The sequence below is a fragment of the Equus asinus genome, chromosome 10, assembly GCF_041296235.1.
Source record: "Equus asinus isolate D_3611 breed Donkey chromosome 10, EquAss-T2T_v2, whole genome shotgun sequence".
Classification (NCBI taxonomy): Eukaryota; Metazoa; Chordata; class Mammalia; order Perissodactyla; family Equidae; genus Equus; species Equus asinus.
Genome location: NC_091799.1, coordinates 10686884 through 10702755, shown reverse-complemented (window position 1 = coordinate 10702755; position 15872 = coordinate 10686884). Strand labels below are relative to the sequence as shown.

At 59.9% G+C, this 15872-nt stretch overlaps 2 protein-coding genes across 2 annotated transcripts; both read right to left on the bottom strand.

Moving 5' to 3' along the window:
- Positions 1-5478: 5478 nt before the first annotated feature.
- Positions 5479-8831, bottom strand: LCN10 (lipocalin 10). Its single transcript, XM_014863735.3, has 6 exons — positions 8721-8831; positions 7828-7967; positions 7423-7493; positions 6971-7078; positions 5945-6043; positions 5479-5507 (listed from the first exon to the last, which is right to left on the bottom strand). Exons 1-6 carry the CDS (start codon positions 8829-8831, stop codon positions 5479-5481), a joined length of 558 nt encoding a protein of 185 aa, XP_014719221.1.
- A 1199-nt stretch (positions 8832-10030) lies between these two features.
- On the bottom strand, positions 10031-15346 carry LCN6 (lipocalin 6). Its single transcript, XM_044778353.2, has 6 exons — positions 15257-15346; positions 14886-15025; positions 11333-11403; positions 11025-11135; positions 10444-10545; positions 10031-10200 (listed from the first exon to the last, which is right to left on the bottom strand). Exons 1-6 carry the CDS (start codon positions 15344-15346, stop codon positions 10031-10033), a joined length of 684 nt encoding a protein of 227 aa, XP_044634288.2.
- Positions 15347-15872: the final 526 nt, after the last annotated feature.

Genomic DNA, 15872 nt, shown 5'->3' with positions numbered 1-15872 from the left:
CTGCCTGGTTCCCTCTCTCCTCTGTTCTCTGTCCCTTGTCTCTCTATCCTTCCTCTCTGTTCTATCTGTCTGTATGTCTCTCTGTCTGTCTCTCCTCTTTTTCTCTGTCTGTCTCTGCTCTCTCTCTGTCTCTCATCTCTGTCTATCTGTCTCTCTTTTCTTTGTCTCACTTCTATGTCTCTCTCTGTGTCACTGTCTATCTGTTTGTCTCTCTCTCTCTATCTCTGTCTCTCTTCTGTGCCTCTCTCTGTTTCTGTCTATCTGTCTCTCTCTCTGTCTCTGGGATCCATTGTTCTGGAGAAGCAAGGTCAGATACCATGAGATGCCTTATGAGGCCCCAGCTCAAAGAACTGACAGAAGGTCAATACCCACAGACAGAAGAGATCTGAGACTCGCCCCCATCCAAATGGAATCCTGCCAATGCCCCGTGAATGCTCTCAGAGGCAGACCCCACCCCCATCAAGCCTCAGATGAGACCGCAGCCCCAGGCTCCTGCAAGACCTTGAGGAGCCTGGATCCTGGTACAGAAGCTGTGAGACGGTCAATGTTCTTGTAAGCACTAAGTTAGGGCAGTGCTGTCACACAGCGTGACAACAAGTTCCCCCTTCCAGGCTGAAGTCTGGGCAGACTTCCTCCTCCTCCCTCCCATCTCTCCTCCCTCCTCCCATCTCTCCTCCCTCCTCCTCCCATCTCTCCTCCCCCTCTCCCTCCTCTGCTCCCACCCTCCTCCCTCTCTGCCTCCCGCCCTCCTCAGCTCTCTCCAGCCACACTGGCTCCTTTCTCACCTCCCCTCTGGCCAAGTTCCCTCCTGCCTCAAGTCTCTGTACTTTTGAGCTCCTCCCTTGCCCCCACCCCCAGCACACCACCCACAGATGGATGCAGGGCTGGGTCCTCTTGTCCTTCTGGTGCCAACAAATGTCCCCACAGAGGCCTTTTGGATCCACCTAGGGGCTCCCGGCCCTCCCTCCAGCACCTGCTTCATTTCCCTGTAGTCCCTGCTCTTCTCTTTCGTGTGGATTTGCTTTCACGCTTTGTCCCTTCCTCCTCCAGGCTGTGAGCTCCTGGAGAGCAGGGACCATGTGGGTGCCGTCCACCCCCAGGCCCAACACAGCCCTGCTCAGGGTGAGTGCTGGGGGCAAAGTAGCTGCAAGAACAAGGAGAGGATCTCAGAGCCCCCTCCCGCCTCTGAGCAGCTCACAGTGTGGACAAGGATGCCCACGATAGAAGGTGCCTGTAGGGTTGGGGGGTGGGGGGAGCCCAGATTGACCCGTGGGTGTCCCTTCCCTGATCAGGTTGCTCCATGAGCAGAGCAGGCACAGCCCGCCCCCTGGTGGTCAGCCCCAGCACTGCAGCCCCGGACTGGAAACCAGAAAACAGAAGACACACCTTTGGGTGTAGTCTAGGCACTGGATCCACCAGGGCCCAGGGGCAAAGGGGCAGGACCTACAGGCTCCAGGGGCCACGTGCATGACCTCGGAAGCCTCCCTTGTCCCCTCTTTCCCTCCACTGAGCCTGGCGTGTCCAGTTCACTCATGAGGCCTCCTCAGCCCAGCCAGGGCAATGACTCCGCCCCACTTCCAAAGGAGGACCCCGAGGCTCCAACAAGGACGGCCTTGTCCCTGGTCCCTGGACAAGTGGCCCAGTGCTCTGCCACGTTCTGCACTACCCAGGTCCCAAGGCCGCAAGCCTCCAGGCAGCCCTCTGCTCAGAAGGACCTCCAGGGAGCAGAAAGCATTTTCCAAGGACTCGGAGCACATGGGTCATGGGTGGAGCACTAAGGTCACCAGAGCCTTCTACGAGCCCGTGGGACCCTTGGGGTCAACCCTTCTATGCACCTCAGTTTACAGAGGAGTGAGCAGAGGGCTTCTCTCCTGAAGTCCCCCCCCCACACACACACACAGTAGGGGCTCACATCCCACTGCCAGGTGCCCAGAGTGGTGGACACAAGACCTGGGACCTTGTCCTCTGCAGGCTGCTCTGGGGGTGGCCTGGCCCAGGCAGCCCCTTGGGCACCTTGGGGACCCCCTGCCCACCAGCCTGGCATCTCTCCCCCTCCCCATGCTATGGGCGCTGCGTGTGGCTAGGGGACTGGATGCTCCCGCCCCATGGCAGAGCCGCCTCCAACCTTTCTTCCTTCCCCCGTCACTTCCCCAGGGTAGGCTCCCCTTCTGACCCCCAGCAGGGCAGCCAGAGTGTGTGTGTGTGTGTGTGAGTGTGTGAGTGTGCCCACCTGGGGATGCCCAGAGGAAAGGGCCCCACGTGGTAGGGGGTGAGCAGGGGCCCAGCAGGATCTTAGGCGCTGTGATTCCCAAAGCAAACCCCATGGGAGGGCTGAGGCTGCCCTGGGATCAAACCTGAGACATGGCCATTAAAACACAGATGGAACAAAACCAAATGCAGGTGCTGCAGCCAGACCCGGTCTTGGGGACAAACTGAACCAGGATGTCATGTGACATGTTTTGTCCTGTGGAAATTAATAAAGAAACCTTAACTAAACTGGGTAGGGAGGGCCTGCAGGGGGAGCCCTCCCCCCATCGGTGGCTAGTCAATTACTCCAAACTGGAAGTACAACCACTTTCCCTCTGAGGGAAGACTTCTCTACCACGTGGCAACAGCCCAGCCAATCAGAAACACTGCAGCCCAGCCAATCAGAAATGCAACAGCCCAGCCAATCAGAAGCACTGCAGCCCAGCCAATAAGAAATAGCACAGCCCAGCCAATCAGAAGCACTGCAGCCCAGCCAATAAGAAATAGCACAGCCCAGCCAATCAGAAGCACTGCAGCCCAGCCAATAAGAAATAGCACAGCCCAGCCAGTCAGAAACACTGCAGCCCAGCCAATTAGAAACACTGCAGCTCAGCCAATTAGAAACCCTGCAGCCCAGCCAATGAGAAGCTGTTGCTGCCCTGGTCTGATCCTCTCCCCAGCAGACTTTCCTTTAGAGCAGCCCCGCCCTCTGCCCCTTTTCTCTATAACCGCAGCTCCCTCCCGTGTTCTCCAGATTTGCTTATGGTTCACAGTAGTTTGTGTATCTGAATTGCAATTCTTTTGGCCGTTCCCAAATGAATTCATTTTGAGGCTCTGTAAGTCAACGGTCAGGACCTCTGAAAGATTTAAGGTGTGCCAAGTAGATTTTCGGGCTGTCCCAGAGGGTTCTAGGCTGCTTGAGACACAGTCCCTCAGCGGGCTGGTGACCCCAAAACTCTCATAATCAAATCTGGAGAAAGAGGCAGTTTCCTAAGGAACTGTGGATGTGGCTTTTGGCACCTGGAGTAAATCAGAACCAGGTGCATCGAAAACCCACAAAGCACTTGAAAGAGCTGTGTTGGCAAAAGCGGTGACTGGGTGGTGCAAAGAGGAGAAAGGCTCTGATTTCCACAAGGGATCAGGTGCAGGTCCCAGCACCTCCTTCAGTGATGGCCAGAGCGAGTGAGGGGCACGTGGAAAAGGAAGGGGGTCTCAGAGGACAGAGCCAAGAGGTCAATGGACCAGGACCCCAACATAAACTTCCGGGAACACCCCACCCCCAGAGTAACGAGACCCGACAGTGTTGTCCCAGCGGGACTGCAGAACTGCCATGGGCCGCGGCTGCTGTGTCCCCCATTCTTCTTTCTCATGCAGGGCGTGTCGAAGTCATTTGCCCTCTGTCCCACCGTGGGGGGTGAGCATGTGGGAGTCCGATGACTTCTCATTTAGTTCAAAGGCGTGCGATCTAGAGGCGCCGCTGAAGGATGTAGACCCCAAGACCCCAGATTCAAGCCCGCTGCCCTGATCTGAGGAGGCTTGGGGGAGCGGAGACGGAAGGTTGGGTGAAGACACGACCCGCAGAGGTGGCTTGAAGGATTGTGGCTGAGAGTGAGAGCTGGTGCAGATTGTGCGTGGGGTCTGGCCCGTCCCCCCTTCCTGCACCCGCGCCCTTAGCCGAGGGCTTCCCACTGGAGAAGCGAAGTGCATCTCCCGGCCTCCTGCCTTTGGGTTTGGCACTGTGACTTGACTCAGAGACGAGGCGAAAATGACAGTGTGCCTGTTCTGAGTCTTTAAAGGACTCGAGTTTCTTCCTGACCTGCTGTGCCTTCGTCTTTGCTGTGAGATGAACATGTCTTGGTTAGCCCACCGGGTAAAGGATGAGGGACGTGTGGAGCAGAGCCACCTCTGATGAGCCAGCCCCAACCAACCCACCTCCTGGTTGCACCTCCAACCCAAACTGCAAGAGCAAACCCAGCGGAGATCAGCAGAGCCGCCCAACAGAGACCCACCAACATCAGCCGGTCCCAAGCTGACGCCCAGATGGGAGAGCTAAGTGACCTTGTGTTGCTTTATGGCTCAGAGGCTTTGGGGTTGTCTGTTACACGGTAGTGGCTGACTGATTCCATCCTGTTATTTTCTCCTTAGATGATCTCATCCGTGCTGTGACGTCCATTACCAAATACAGATCAGGGACTCCAGAGTGTCTCTCTGCCACCTAGATCCCCGCTCTGAACTCCAGCTCCTACAAGACACTCCAACAGGGGGCCCTGGAGCTCCTCCAACCTCAGCCCCAGCCCTGCTCTTCTGGGGTTCCCTCTCCTGGGACTGAACCACCTCTCTCGCCTGCCTTTCCCACCATGATGTCACCCTTCCGCGTGGCCCCTGAGTCCACGCGCTTCCCTGCGTCTCCAGCATGGCCCCCGAGTCCACGCGCTTCCCTCCATCTCCAACACTCTGGGGTTCAAAGGTAGTTTCCTCTTCCGGGGATGTCCTGCTCCCCCAGCCCCACCATAACTTACTTAACTCCCACCACTCTCCGTTTCTCAGCTCAAATGCTGCTTCCTCCAAGAAGCTCTCCCTGACCCCTCCTCCCTCACCTGGAAAGAGTCAGCCCTGCCCTTGTTCTGCACTTGTCGCCTCCAGATCTGTTTCTCTGAGTCTGTCCTCGTGTGCCTGGGTGTCTGCACGGCATCCACCTCTCCTGATAAGGCATCGGTTCTGCGGGGACTGTGCAGATTTGCTCCCTGCTCTCCCCCAGCAGCCAGCACTGTTCCTGGCACATGATAAGTGCTTGGAAATGTTTGGTCAAGAAGTGAACGGCTTCCTGAGGAAGTGTAGGATGTCAAGGACACAGAAAACAGTGGCATAGATTCTACAGAGAAGGCACATGGCAAGGATGACACTGGACCAGATCGCGGTCTATTTCACAGCAGATGGGGGACAGCAGCATCTTTCTGCCATGTGGTCTGGAGGACACAGGAAGAAGGGGTCTGGCTTGGCATCTCCTTGCCCAATCAGCATGTGCCCTCCTGCCTACATTGCTCAATGATCATAAAAGATCCCTCTGGGCTAGAGCCGTGGCCCTGGGTTCCACACCTTCAATGCTTTGGGGTCACCAAATGCTTCTCAACAAGCAGCTGGATGTGAGACCTGCAACCTGGAACAACACTCCAGGGGTCTAGGGGACCGCAAGTCAAGCCCCGAAGGAAAGAGCAGGCGGGCGGCTCCCTCTCACGGCAGGATGGTGTGCGCACAGGAGGCTGTGGGAGAGGAGAGAGGCGATGAGAGGGCAGGGGCCGTTCTCAGGGAGCCCACCTCTGCCCGTGACATGTGCTGGCTCGCCCTCGTTTCATAAATGCTAGTCTTGGGCACCTCAGAGGGCAGAGCCACACAGCCCCTGGTCCTCTAGCCGCAGCCTCAGAGACCCGATCAGACAGAGCATCTGTGCCCCGGGCACCGCCTCTCGCTCCCTGTGCAGGGCCTGCAGGGGTGACAAGCTGATGCTGGTAGAGGACCAGGAGGCGGGCATGGGGACGCACATGCAGGCGTGCCTTCACAGTTGGCTTCAGATCTTTAAAAATGTGGCACTGTCGTCCTCTCATCTCTCCTTCCCCATGTGAGTCAGCTCTCTAGTGGGATGGGCAGGTGAGGCCAGGACGCTGTTGTCCTGGACCCAGAGCCTTGCAACTGTATTTACCGTCTTTCGGGAGAATGGTCGCACTCTTTGAGAGCTCCAACATCTCACACGTGTCTACGAATTTTTTCATACTTGGGAAGCTGGATGTGGTCTGTCTGCCTGCGGTTGGAAAGCAGAGTCACGTCAGAGTTTCCAGGTCCGGCCATTTGGGGCTGCACCGGACCCCCACAGCCCACAGCCTCAGGGGGCATTTCCCACTTTCTCCAACTGGGCTGCTCATCCCACCCACTGGGGTGCCTGGAAGTGGGGTCATGCCCCTCCCCGACCCCGGTCACTTCCACACCACCCAGCCCACCCCCAGGCAAAACATCCTGGGGGCTCCACATCCAGCCTTTGCTGTCACCACTGCCTCTCCTCCCCTCCTCCCACTGTCAGCCTGTGGGGGGCGGCTACTTTTGCTTTCTGACTGCCCCCTTTGCAGTGGCCACTGGCCTCCCCCACTCACCGTGCTGTGGTCACCTCTGAGACCTGCCTGGGTGGTCCCGATGTCCAGGGCCCCATGCTCTACCCACCCACCCCAACCCAGCCCCACGTCACCCCTGCTGCAGCCTGCACCTCCTGGGCTGTGACTGACCCCTGTGGACTGCATGTTGAAGCCCTGTGTGATGGGGTCAGGAGGGGGGGCCTTGGGAGGTAATTAGGGTCAGATGGGGTCGTGAGTGTGGGGTCCTCGTGATGAGACTGGTGCCCCTGGGGGAAGAAGGAGACCAGAACTCTCTCCCCGGGCACACGAGCACAGCGAGAAGGCGGCCGTCTGCAAAGCAGGCAGAGGGTCCCCGCCAGGCCCGCAGCGTGCTGGACCCTGAGCTGCAAGGACCACGTGTCCGCGTGGAAGCACCCGGTCTGTGCTGGTCTGTGACGGTGCCAAGCTGCCTGGGGAGAGGTCTCCCTTTTGCCAATGTCCTCACCTCTGAGCTCCACCCTCCTCGGTCCCCCTCTGTCCCCCTCGGCGCCCCTCCCTGCCCGCACCCTCCGCACTCGCTGCCCAGGAGGCCCAGGCTAGGGGCTGGGGGTGGCCGGACTCACTGAAGAGCAGTAGGGTCTTGGAGGAGCGGCCGGCCCGGCCCAGGCGCAGGTGCACGAGGCCGGAGCTGTAGTCGGTGCACAGCACGCGGAAGCCCTCCACGCCCTTCACTGCAGGGGCACAGGGCACAGAGCCGCCACTCACACCTGGACCGCCCACCCAAGTGCCCAATGCCCAGTGGGGGTCTGGAAGGGGTCGCAGAGACACCCTGATCCCTCTCTCCAGGCCCAGCCTGGGCGCACGCGCGCCGTGTGGCTCTGGGAAGGCAAGGCCTGGGGACCACAGCCAGCCTGGCCACCTTGTGCTTCGGTGTCTGTCCCGCCCACCCACGTTCTCGGGGGCAGAAGGGCAGCTGGGGGCAGTACGGTCAGGGGCATCGCATCCAGTATCTCGGTGGCCTTAGCCAGGACTCTCCCACCCCAGGTCTTCCTTCGGGCCCGGCCATCAGACGTACGGGTGTTCCTGAACACGGCCTTCTTCCTGTCTTTCCGCAGAAGTAACGTGTGCGACTGGCACCCCTGCGACCTGCGGGGCAGGGGTGCTGAGAGCTTGCGGCCAGCGAGCCCCTTCTTGGCTCAGTTGTTCTGGAATTTTCCAGTATAGACTGGGGGAAGTGGGGTCCCACGGCGTATGGGAAACGCTCCAAACACCCCTGCCTGCCCAGTGCCAGTGGCTGCAGAGGCCTCTCCCATGCAGCCCTCTGGACTTTAGGGGCAGGAAGTGATGGGGGTCTGGCTGTGGGGATCCCTGTGGGATTTCCAGACCGACCCACGGGTCTGGCTGCCCCTCACCTGGGGAAGGGGAGATGCAGCCAGGGGTCTGCGAAGGGCGTGCCAGGACCCCGCCCTCGCGCACTCACCGGTTGAAGGCGAGGACCACCTTCAGCTGGCCCGTTTTGTGAACCCTCACCATGCACGCCCCCAGCTTCCTCTTGTCTCTGCTCGGCAAGAATCCTGGGGCATTAGAGGCTATGGCAAGAATGTACCAGAACCCTGCAAACTGCAGAGAGGGAGGGGGAAGCACAGAGGTAGGAGCTGCCACCCTGGGTGCTGCCGTGCTCCCCGGGGCCCAGACAGGACCTCAGAACTCACGGGACGAGTGACACTTGCCTGAGGCCCAGCCCACCTCCAGAGTCCACAGCTGCCCACCCCAGGCCGTGGAGGGCAGGTGCCCAGCTGGTCCGGCCCAAGGCAGCACAGGGCTGGGCCGTGGGCATCGCGTGTGAGCTGGCTTCTCGCGTGGTCCTCCTGGGGGCCAGCCCTTCCAGCTCGCCCCTGCACCCTGCCCACTGACTGTTCCTGCCGCAAACCCACGCTCCCACAGTCTTCTCAGCCTGCGCCCACAGCCGACCCCACCGGAACCTTCCACCCAGCCAGTGGTCTCGTTATTCCAGAACATGCTCTGCTCGTTCCACCTCCCCTCTGCCCACCTGGTATCTCCAGGCGACCTCAGCCAGCACCTGTCTGGGGCCCTCTGCCCTGCCCCCTCCTCAGGGCTCCTGTTCAGTGTGGTCCGTGGTTGTCAGTTGAGTTTTGCAGGCCCTACTGTCAGCCCCTCAGGGAGAACCCAGGTGGGCTGCCCCGCTGGGCCAGCAGAAGCCCATGCCTGAACCTCCCGCCAGCCTCGGGCGCTGCACACTGTTTCAGGATGCCCTCTGAAGGTTTCCAGGAAGTGATCCAGCTGCTCCCCCACCGCATCCCTGGCCCTTGTGGCCAGGGCACCTGGCTCAGGGACCATGGGCACGCAGCTTACCTTACTCCAGTTGAGGTTGTGGGCCTCCCTGGGGATCTGCTCCTGCGGCTGGGACCCCACAGCCAGCACCAGTGCCAGGGCCAGCACGGGCAGCAGCCGCCCCGGCCCCATCCTCACCCTCCTCCCTCAGCTGCCCCGATGCTGCGTTTAAATCTCCCTGCCCACCTGGCCCAGCCGTAGCATCGGGCCAACCCGGAGTCTCGGGCCAGCCTGGGGTGGGCCGATGGGGAGGGAGGGGGCTTTGGGCCCTCCCCTCCCCAGACACAGAGGGCCGGCCTGAGCACTCAGCCCTCAGGGCAGCACAGCCGCCAGTGGGTGCCGCCTGCCTAGGAGGCCTCTGAAGACGGAAGCTATCATGTTCCCGAGGTCACTCCCCTGGAGCCGTCTTGCCCCTGGGCCTCCCATCCTGGCCCCCCAGGAGAGAGGCAGACGGCCGGGAGGAGTTACTGAGTGACTGCATGCGGAGATTTGCACCAGGGAAGCATGACCACCGTGAAGATGGGGCTCAGACAGGGCTGCCCCGACATCGGGGCTACCTCTTAAATGCCCTGAGCTGGCAGCCACAGAGGGGCCCGGGCTGGTTGTGTGTGTGCATGTGCATGTGTGTGTATGTTCACACGTGGGTGTACCTGTCCCACCTTGAAGGACGAGGCAACCCTGTGTACAGCTCACCATGAGCAGTGGGCAGCCCCTCACCCTGCTTCCAGCCCAGCTTCCCCCGCAGCCCGTGCTTCTGCCAGGACATCAGACCAGCCACGCCCCCCCCGACCCCACAGAGCACAGGAGGGCGATAGGCTCAGGCCCTCTGGGGTCCTGGACCCTGCTCCTGGCCCAGAGCCCCAGGCCAGGGCCCCAAACTCTTGTGCCATGGACACAGCACACCCAAGCCAAGAGCCCTGGTGGGCATCAGTCCCAGCTTCCTCAGCCCAGCACCCAGCCCAAACCGCACCCAGGGGGACTCTGGTGAGGGACGCAGGTGCAGCCCTCTCGTGCCGGAGCTGGCTCTATGCTCTGTAGCTCAGCCCTTGGTGAGCCCATCCCACCCGTCCTCTTCTCTTCTCCCTGCGCCTGCCGGAGCCCCGAGAAGGCAGCTCCCCGTCCAGCCCCCATCAGCCCTGCACAGGGCCCCGCCCAGCACGCGAGCAAGAGGCATCGGGCTGGTTTGTGGAATGGCTTTATTGGGATCCACAGCGAGAGCCCCTGGGAACAGCCAGCCTGAGGCCCAGCACCCGGCGGCCGGGTGAGGAGGGCAGGCCCTGGCCAGCCTCCACCCGGACAAGGCAGGCACCATGCCCGGGGAGCCACAGCATTCACTGAAAACCAAAAAAAGCATTGGGGGACCCGGACTCGCCCATAGATGCACCCCGCCCCCGATCCTTCCCGGCAGTGGAGCACTGCCACTGGGAAGGGCTGCCCTGCAGGGGTCCCGGGGCCGCCATCGGGAGGAAGCTTACCTGGAAGGCCTTGTGCGCACAGGTGACTGGGGGGAAGTGAGACGGCTGTGAGGACCGGGCGGGGCTCTCCTGCAGCAGGCCTGCCAGTCCCGCCCACAGCCTCATCTGAGAAGGGGCGTCCCTGCAGGTCTGATTTTGGGCAGGGGACAGGTCCCTCCTTGAAGACCCCCGCCCCAAGTCCTGCCTGACTCCCTGAGGCCAGGAGGTCCCTGAGACCAGCAGGAGTCAACAAATGTTCGGACGGTGGGGGCCCCCGGGCAGGCACTCACGGTCCCTCTGCAGCTGGGCCTGCTGCTGTGACAGGAAGCCCAGGCCCTTGCTCCACTTGGCGAAGAGGTGCACAGCCTCCTGGCTGGCCAGCTCCGACCGACCTGCGGGGGGTGTCCTCTGAGAGCCGGGCCTGGGGCCGGGAGGGGCCGGGTCTACCGCAGGACTCGAGCCATCCAGGGGTTCTGCCCTCCTCTGACCCCAAGGCCCTTCATGCACCGCCCCTCCATCCCCAGCCGGCATCGAGTACCTGGTCCCTCCCCGCCATGAGGGGCTGTGCCCCCTGCAGAAGGGCAAGTGCAGGAGCGGGAGAGGACGAGGGAGGCATGGGGGCCTCACTTGGCCACTGTGCAGGGATGAGGCCCGTGGCATGAGGAGCAGGGTGAGGCTGCCATCTCACTGCAGGGGGCACGGGGCCAGCCGCATCGCCCCTCCCCACTACCGCTGCCAGCCCCTCCGAGGCCAGGAGCCCCTGACCCTGGGGCCCTCTCTAGCCCAGGCCTTCGGAGCACAGCGCCCGCAGCATGGCGTGGCAGCAGCGGGGGAGCCCCCTCGGCAGGCCCTGGCCTCCAGGCCCACTCACTGTAGAGCTCCACGGTGCTGAAGGCCTCATCGGCGAACTCCAGCTGGGTGAAGACGACGGCGTAGTCCCTGAAGTTGGTGCTCAGCACCCGGAACTCCACCACGCCCAGCGCTGGGACAGAAGCGCCCACGGGGGCTGGTGAGGACTGCGTCACCCCTGCCCCTGCCAGAAGCATGGGCCCTGCCTGCAGGACCTGAGGATGCTGCAGGAGACAGACAGGAAGAGGGCCCAGGGCACCCCAGTGATGGTCAGGGAAAAGGAGCCTGTCCCCACGCTGCCCTTGACAAGACCATGGCCGCCACCCTCACCGGGATTCTCAAACACCCAGCCAGAGGCTTGTCTCAGCAGCTCCACCACGTTCAAGTCACATCTCTCCAGCCTGGAAAAGAAAAGGCTCCGTGTCAGCTCAGGGTCCAGACGCAGGACGAGGGGAGACGAGACCCCTGCCCCCCAGAGCCAGCCATTGGGCCAGCGTGACCACAGGGGGAGTCTGACTTCCTCCTGCTGGCCCCATGGGAGCCCCTGGGGAACAGGTTGGCACAGGGGCCCTGGGAGGGGCAGCTGCTTCCTTCCACCTCCTGGGAGACCCGCAACACCAGATCCTCGTGAAGAAAACTTTGAGGCCCTGCCCAGGACACAATAGGAGCCACCGACACACAGAAGGGTGGCCTGCAATTCCGGACACAGAGACAGCATCAAAAGCGGCCAACATTCCCTATGTCGTCGTCCATAAAAGGCACAAACTCAACAGCAGTGCAGAGGCCTTTGTGCAGCAAGATGGGCTGATGCCGAAGTTCACGTGGAAAAACAACCAGGAAAATTCTAAAAGGAAGAAAACTCATCAAGAATGAGCCAATCAACTCAAAGCGTGTTACAGAGTTGCCATAGTGACACCGCAGAGTTGTGGCAAGTAAGAGGACAGAGCAAAGGAACTGGACAAGGTCCAAAAATAGAGCAAAATACTTGGGAGTTCGTGCATGACAGAGTTAGCATCTTGGGTCAGTGGAGGAAAGATGGACAATCCGATAAATGGTGATGGGCAGTTGGGTAGAAATCCAGAAAACAATGAAGTTGTGCCTTTCATTTTCCCCAGGGCAAAATTCCCAATGCATTGCAGATGTCGGAACCCGTCAGCACCCACGAGACAGGGAGGGCTTCCCAACCATGTCACCAAACCCAGGCGCCCAACAAGAGAGGCTGGTGCAGACATCACACCAACATAAAAGAAATCCTCGCCAATCAAATAGTCCAAAGTGTTGTAAGAAAAATGACAGACTGGGAAATGCGTTTGCAACTAATTTTTGTCACAGACAAGTGGCTAATGTCCCTGATACATAAGGGTTCTCACAAACCAGCTAAACACGCCTGAGAGAAAAATGTGCAAAAGATACAGACAGTTTTCTGGGAAGAGAGCACAAAAGGCTCGTTAACATAAACCAAGATGTCCTGTGCTCTGCGATTAGAGAAAGGCACACCACCACCAGTATGGGGCCATTTGTCGCCCACCAGATGGCAAAGAAGAAAGAGTCAGTGATCGCCCGGTGCAGGCACCAGTTAAGGGATCGGCTGTGTGTGACTTGGAGCCATGTCACCAACAGCACAGACAGACCTTGGTTCCGAGGGATTTATCCTTCAGGTAGACCCCTCAGAGGTGAATTCACCAGGCCCACTCCCCAATTGCAAAGAATTAGCCACCACTGTCTGTCCATCAACAGAGCACAGGAAGACAGCCTGGTGGAGTATTACGCAGCTGTAAAAAAGAACAGAGTTCCTCAAAAACTGTAACATAGAGTCACCAAAGACCCAGCAATCACGCTCCTGGGGATCGACCCAAAAGAACTGAGAACAGGTCTTGAAGAGATACTTGCACACCCATGTTCACTGCAGCATTTTTCACAGTAGCCAAAAGGTGGAAGCAACCCAAGTGTCCATCAACAGGTGAGTGGATAAACAAGCTGTGGTCCATCCACACAAAGGAATACTATTCAGCCTTAGAAAAGAAGGAAATCCTGACGCGTGCTGCAACATGGATGAACTGGGAAGACATGATGCTGAGCGAAACAAGCCAGACACAAAAAAACAAATCCTGTAGGACTCCGCTCGTGTGAGGGCCCCAGAGGAGACAGACCCACAGAGACAGGAAGCGGGGCCCTGGCGCTGGGGGAGGGGAGGGGAGGGGACGGGGTGAGTGTTCAGCGAGGACAGAGCTTCAGTCTGAGAAGATGAGAAAGTCCTGGAGACGATGGCGGGGACGGCTGCACAACAAGGAGAACATGCTTAATGCCACTGAACTGTGCACTTGAAAGTGGCTAAGATGGTGAATCTTACGTTTATTTTATTACAATTTTTAAAATTCTAATAAGAACAAAATAAAATAAAATAAAAAATATTTTAAAAGAGAGCAGAGATTCTGTGGACTGATAGGGAACGGTCTCCAGCAGGTGTGTTAGATGACACGTGTGTGCTGAGTGGGCCTGAGCGTCTCTGAAGAGCCGCCACGAATCCCAAACGTGGGTGACCCTCGGGGAGGGCGCTGGCTGCCCGGGGCAGGGGAGGAGGGCGCACAAAAGACCCTCGAGAACTTTAAATTTTTGGACCATGCAAATGTATTTCCTGTTCAAAGGCCAACAGATGAAACGGAAATTAAATAACAAGAGCAAGAGGCCCACTTTCTCTCCTACAAGCCCTGAGCGTGTCCTGCCCGTAGGATCCACACAACCTGTGTCACCACCTCAGGATTAGGCCAGGGGCCTCGGACAGACGTGTGTTGACACCAGCAGGGAGCGAGGCCGCTGACCAATCGCAGCGATAAGCCAACGCCAGAAATGGTATTGGAGAGTCCTGGCAACCGCCGTGGTTCTCATTTCATCCACGGCTTTTCCACGGGGCCTGGGGCTCTCCAGATGCCAAGTTCCCATCTTTGGAGGTTTTATTCCACCAGTCTCTTTGGGACTTGCCCGGCCACGTGGCTTTGGGGCCTAATGCCCACGGCACATGTGACCCCATGTTCACAGCAGAGCCAACACATGACCTCTGTCCTTGCTTTCCCACAGCCAGGCCTGGCCCAGGTGGACCGGGCCTCAGTCTCCCGAAGGCAGACTCCAGTCCACAGGGCAGGGCATCCCAGGGAGCAGGGGAGAAGGGTCTCCCCCAGGACTGTGTCTGTCCAGGTGGCGCTGTGAAGCCCAGCTGCCAGGACAGAAAGGCCCGCTATGCCACCCGCCAGCATGAGACGGGCTTGGTCTTCTCCATGGGAAGCGTGGGTGATGAGGATGACACCTCCCCCGGCGTGGTGTGCCCCCAGCCTGGCCCCCCCAGGGGCTCCCAGGGATCACAGCTTCCTGGCAGCATAGCCCCCTTGGGCCACCCATCTACCCACACCTCCCAGAAACCACCCCCCAACACACCGCCAGCCATGTGCAGGGTCTGCTCCAGCGGTCAGGGCCCACTGAGGCTCGCCTGACACCACAAGTCTAGTCTGACAAAACTGCCCTAGTGACCACATCCTCCGGATGATTCATTTTCTGAAAGAACCAGCGGCTCTTAGGGCTCGCACACAGAAGAGGCCTCTCCCGCTCTGACCGGAGCCCCCCGAGCTGACCAAAGGCCTGGAAGCAGCAGGCAGGGTGGTCAGAGGCTGTGCAGGCCCCAGAGGCAACGGTGTGAGTCCTCCCCAGAGGCCCGCCAGGCCCAGCGTCCAGGGACGCAGACAGAGGGTGGGGCTCAGAGCAGAGCCAGCAAGGTGGGCAGGGTAGGCCGGGGGTGTGGTGCCTGGGAGCACACGTGTGGGGCTTAAGCGGGCTCTGAGCCTGGGCCAGCTGGACTCAGGCCGAGGAATCTGCGACGGCAGGCCAGGCTCACCTGTGCCGAGAGGACAGCATTTTCAGGTTGTTTTCTGGAGTGAGGGTCACCACGACCCCCTCGATGTTCTTCGTGGCCTTCTCCACCGCAAAGTCCTTTTCCCCGGAGGCCTTGGCAAGCACGTACCAGGACCCCAGGAGCTGGATGGAAGATGGCAGGTGAGAGGGGAGCAGTCTCTCCAGCCCTTGGAGGCACCCCGTTACTTGGGAGCCCAGGGTCCCCTTGCACAGGTCAGCGCATAACCCTGAAGCCCACATCAGTCTGGGCTGGTCCTGTGGGGAGCCCAGAGGCTGTGTGGCCCCACGGGTGGGGCCTGGCCTAGGACCGATGAGCCCCAAGGCAGGTGCTGGCACCCCCAGGAGGACTGTCACCTGGTTAGGGTTGAGCCTCCCCAGCCACAGTGCCTGGGCCTGGGGCACTGAGAGCAGAGCCAGGAGAGCGGCCAGGTGCACACCTCTCATCCTCCCAGAGGTCAGTCCACACCTCAGGGCCTGGGGGCGTGAGGTCCCTCCAGCCCCTGGAAACCCGTTTATATGGCTCTGACTGCCTCACTGTGGGCGGCCACTAACCACCAGGACACCATTCTGGCTCTTCTTGCAGGGTGGCGGAATTACCCAAGGGAAAGGGGGCATTATTGCTCAGCGGTGGCCTCTATGCCCTGCCCAGGCACCGGGAGAGCAGGGCGTGGGCCCCTTGGGAGTGTGCGCCGAGCCCCTTCTAAGTCAACACTGCTGTGCTGAGCCCTGCTTCTTTACACTTCCTTTCACTTGAAAGGTTCCAGAATGAGCACCCTAATTCTGGTGCATTGCCTCCTCTCCTCCCCTTGCTGGGGGTCCAACACTGTCCCTCACTCAGTCTGGGAAGGCCAGAGACCTTGCTCTTAAACCCAGGCCGGCAGCAGGCCAAGGTCAAGTCGAAGGAGAGATGCAAGAACAAGTAGTTCTTCCTGAAGCTGTGGTTTTGGATATCTTTTGTTTCAATCACTAA

What these genes read in the sequence shown, in the direction of transcription:
- LCN10 (XM_014863735.3), bottom strand. Translation starts at nt 8,831, where the DNA reads ATGGGGCCGGGGCGGCTGCTGCCCGTGCTGGCCCTGGCACTGGTGCTG. An exon ending in GGCCGTGTTCAGGAACACCC is followed by an intron (nt 7,079 to 7,422) that starts GTACGTCTGATG and finishes GTGCCCCTGCAG; the next exon opens with TGAAGGGCGTGGAGGGCTTC. An exon ending in GACCATTCTCCCGAAAGACG is followed by an intron (nt 5,508 to 5,944) that starts GTAAATACAGTT and finishes CCTCTCCCACAG; the next exon opens with CCTCCTGTGCGCACACCATC.
- LCN6 (XM_044778353.2), bottom strand. Translation starts at nt 15,346, where the DNA reads ATGAGAGGTGTGCACCTGGCCGCTCTCCTGGCTCTGCTCTCAGTGCCC. An exon ending in ATGCTGTCCTCTCGGCACAG is followed by an intron (nt 11,404 to 14,885) that starts GTGAGCCTGGCC and finishes TTTCTTTTCCAG; the next exon opens with GCTGGAGAGATGTGACTTGA. An exon ending in CAGCACCGTGGAGCTCTACA is followed by an intron (nt 10,546 to 11,024) that starts GTGAGTGGGCCT and finishes CACCCCCCGCAG; the next exon opens with GTCGGTCGGAGCTGGCCAGC.